This window comes from Gavialis gangeticus, unplaced genomic scaffold (genome assembly GCF_001723915.1).
Source record: "Gavialis gangeticus isolate Ggan-Ray unplaced genomic scaffold, GavGan_comp1, whole genome shotgun sequence".
Classification (NCBI taxonomy): Eukaryota; Metazoa; Chordata; order Crocodylia; family Gavialidae; genus Gavialis; species Gavialis gangeticus.
The window spans coordinates 93,867,115-93,868,571 of record NW_017729022.1 but is presented as its reverse complement, the minus strand read 5'-3'; the positions used below and the strand labels follow the sequence as shown (position 1 = coordinate 93,868,571).

Genomic DNA, 1,457 nt, shown 5'->3' with positions numbered 1-1,457 from the left:
ATCACAGAAAAATGTGGATTTTGGGTTACTTTTTAAAATTTGAAAATAATGATTTTTATCAGAGAAAACCATCACTAAGACTAAGTCTTTCTTTACCTAGCTTCTCACTTAAGTGCTTCCACAATCTATTATCTTCATAAAACCTTGACACATTCCCCCCATCCTTCACTTTAAAGTCTTCTCCTCCTGTATCCCCTCCCTAAGTCTACTCAGAGCCATGTGCAATGTTGCACACGCACATATATATATGGCTTCCTTATGTTCAGAGCTACAAAAGTCCTCTTCCATGTCTTTATTTCTACATGCACTGATTATTTCAATTCTTTCATACATAGACTACTCAAGTTTCAGCTCCCCAGACTACAGCCTGTATAGAATACTGTTGCCCCCCAGTCTCATATTAACCAAGAAGCACTGGCACATTAATTTAATCCCCAGACACCTTCCTATGTTGTTTCAGGCTCCAGTTAAATATTTCCTGCCCTGCTTCTTCATACCATTGTGCCAGTTTTACATTGGTATAACTCTGCTTTTCCACAGAGGAGTACTGTACTTCTTTTCTTATGGATTCAAACTCCATCCACTGCCATTTGCCACAAATGTAAACCTGTTTCTTAGTGCCATGGAAGAAAGAGAGAGAGAACAATTTTAAGTAGTGTATTAGATGAGGATATACTAGGCTGATGAGTATTATATAGGTACCTGGATGGGCAGAGTTTTAAATTAAATTAACAACCCCCCCCCCAAAAATTTAGGATTGTGGACAGTTCAGTGAGATTGCTTAATGTGCAACTGCAATATGTTATGTTATGATGTCTGAAGAATGGGAAGGGAAATATGACAGGGTTTTTTTAGGTTGTTTTTTTTTATCTTGTGCAGCGTCTCCTACTAGAGTCTGTCACAGACAAGATACTAGACCACACAAACTATGTGTCTAATTCAGCCTGATAATTCCTTAATTCCTAAATTAAATTTTGATTAATGAAAGACTCCATTCACTTTTGTACCAGGTTTGGTTCTCCTGTCTGCTCACTCCTTTTCTGAGAAGCTTCAATTCAGGAAAACAGCTTTTATGAAGTGGCTTAATATATTCTTTTTGTATTTGTAAGCTTTTTACTTTGGCTCTAACAGATATCAGGTTGAAACCAGCATTTCATCAACTGAGAATTCTTCTTCAAGCATGCCTCTCTGCCTTGCAAGTAATGGCCAGTCTTCTATCCCTATGGAGAAACCATCAGGAGGTGCAGTTCTTTCTGTTTTGTTTTGTTTGTGGCTTTTATTTCTTTTGTCAAATATTTTTGTAAGTTTTAAATGAACTGGATGTTGATATTAATGCTTTCTTCAGGGTCATAGGTTAGGGATAAAAATTATAGAGGTTAGGTAGTTTTCCAGGCCTTGGAATATTCTCCAGTTGGAGATTCTAGAGACAAAAGTTGGCCTGTATGCAGTTCTTACAG

General features: G+C 37.2%; 1 protein-coding gene across 1 annotated transcript in view; it reads left to right on the top strand.

The window, feature by feature from the left end:
• SLCO1A2 (solute carrier organic anion transporter family member 1A2) overlaps nt 1-1,457 on the top strand; it is a 38,050-nt gene that overhangs the window by 11,062 nt on the left and 25,531 nt on the right. Inside the window, exon 5 of the mRNA XM_019515623.1 lies at nt 1,132-1,241. Within this exon, the coding sequence (XP_019371168.1) occupies nt 1,132-1,241 (110 nt within the window). The remainder of the gene's footprint in view (nt 1-1,131; nt 1,242-1,457) is intronic.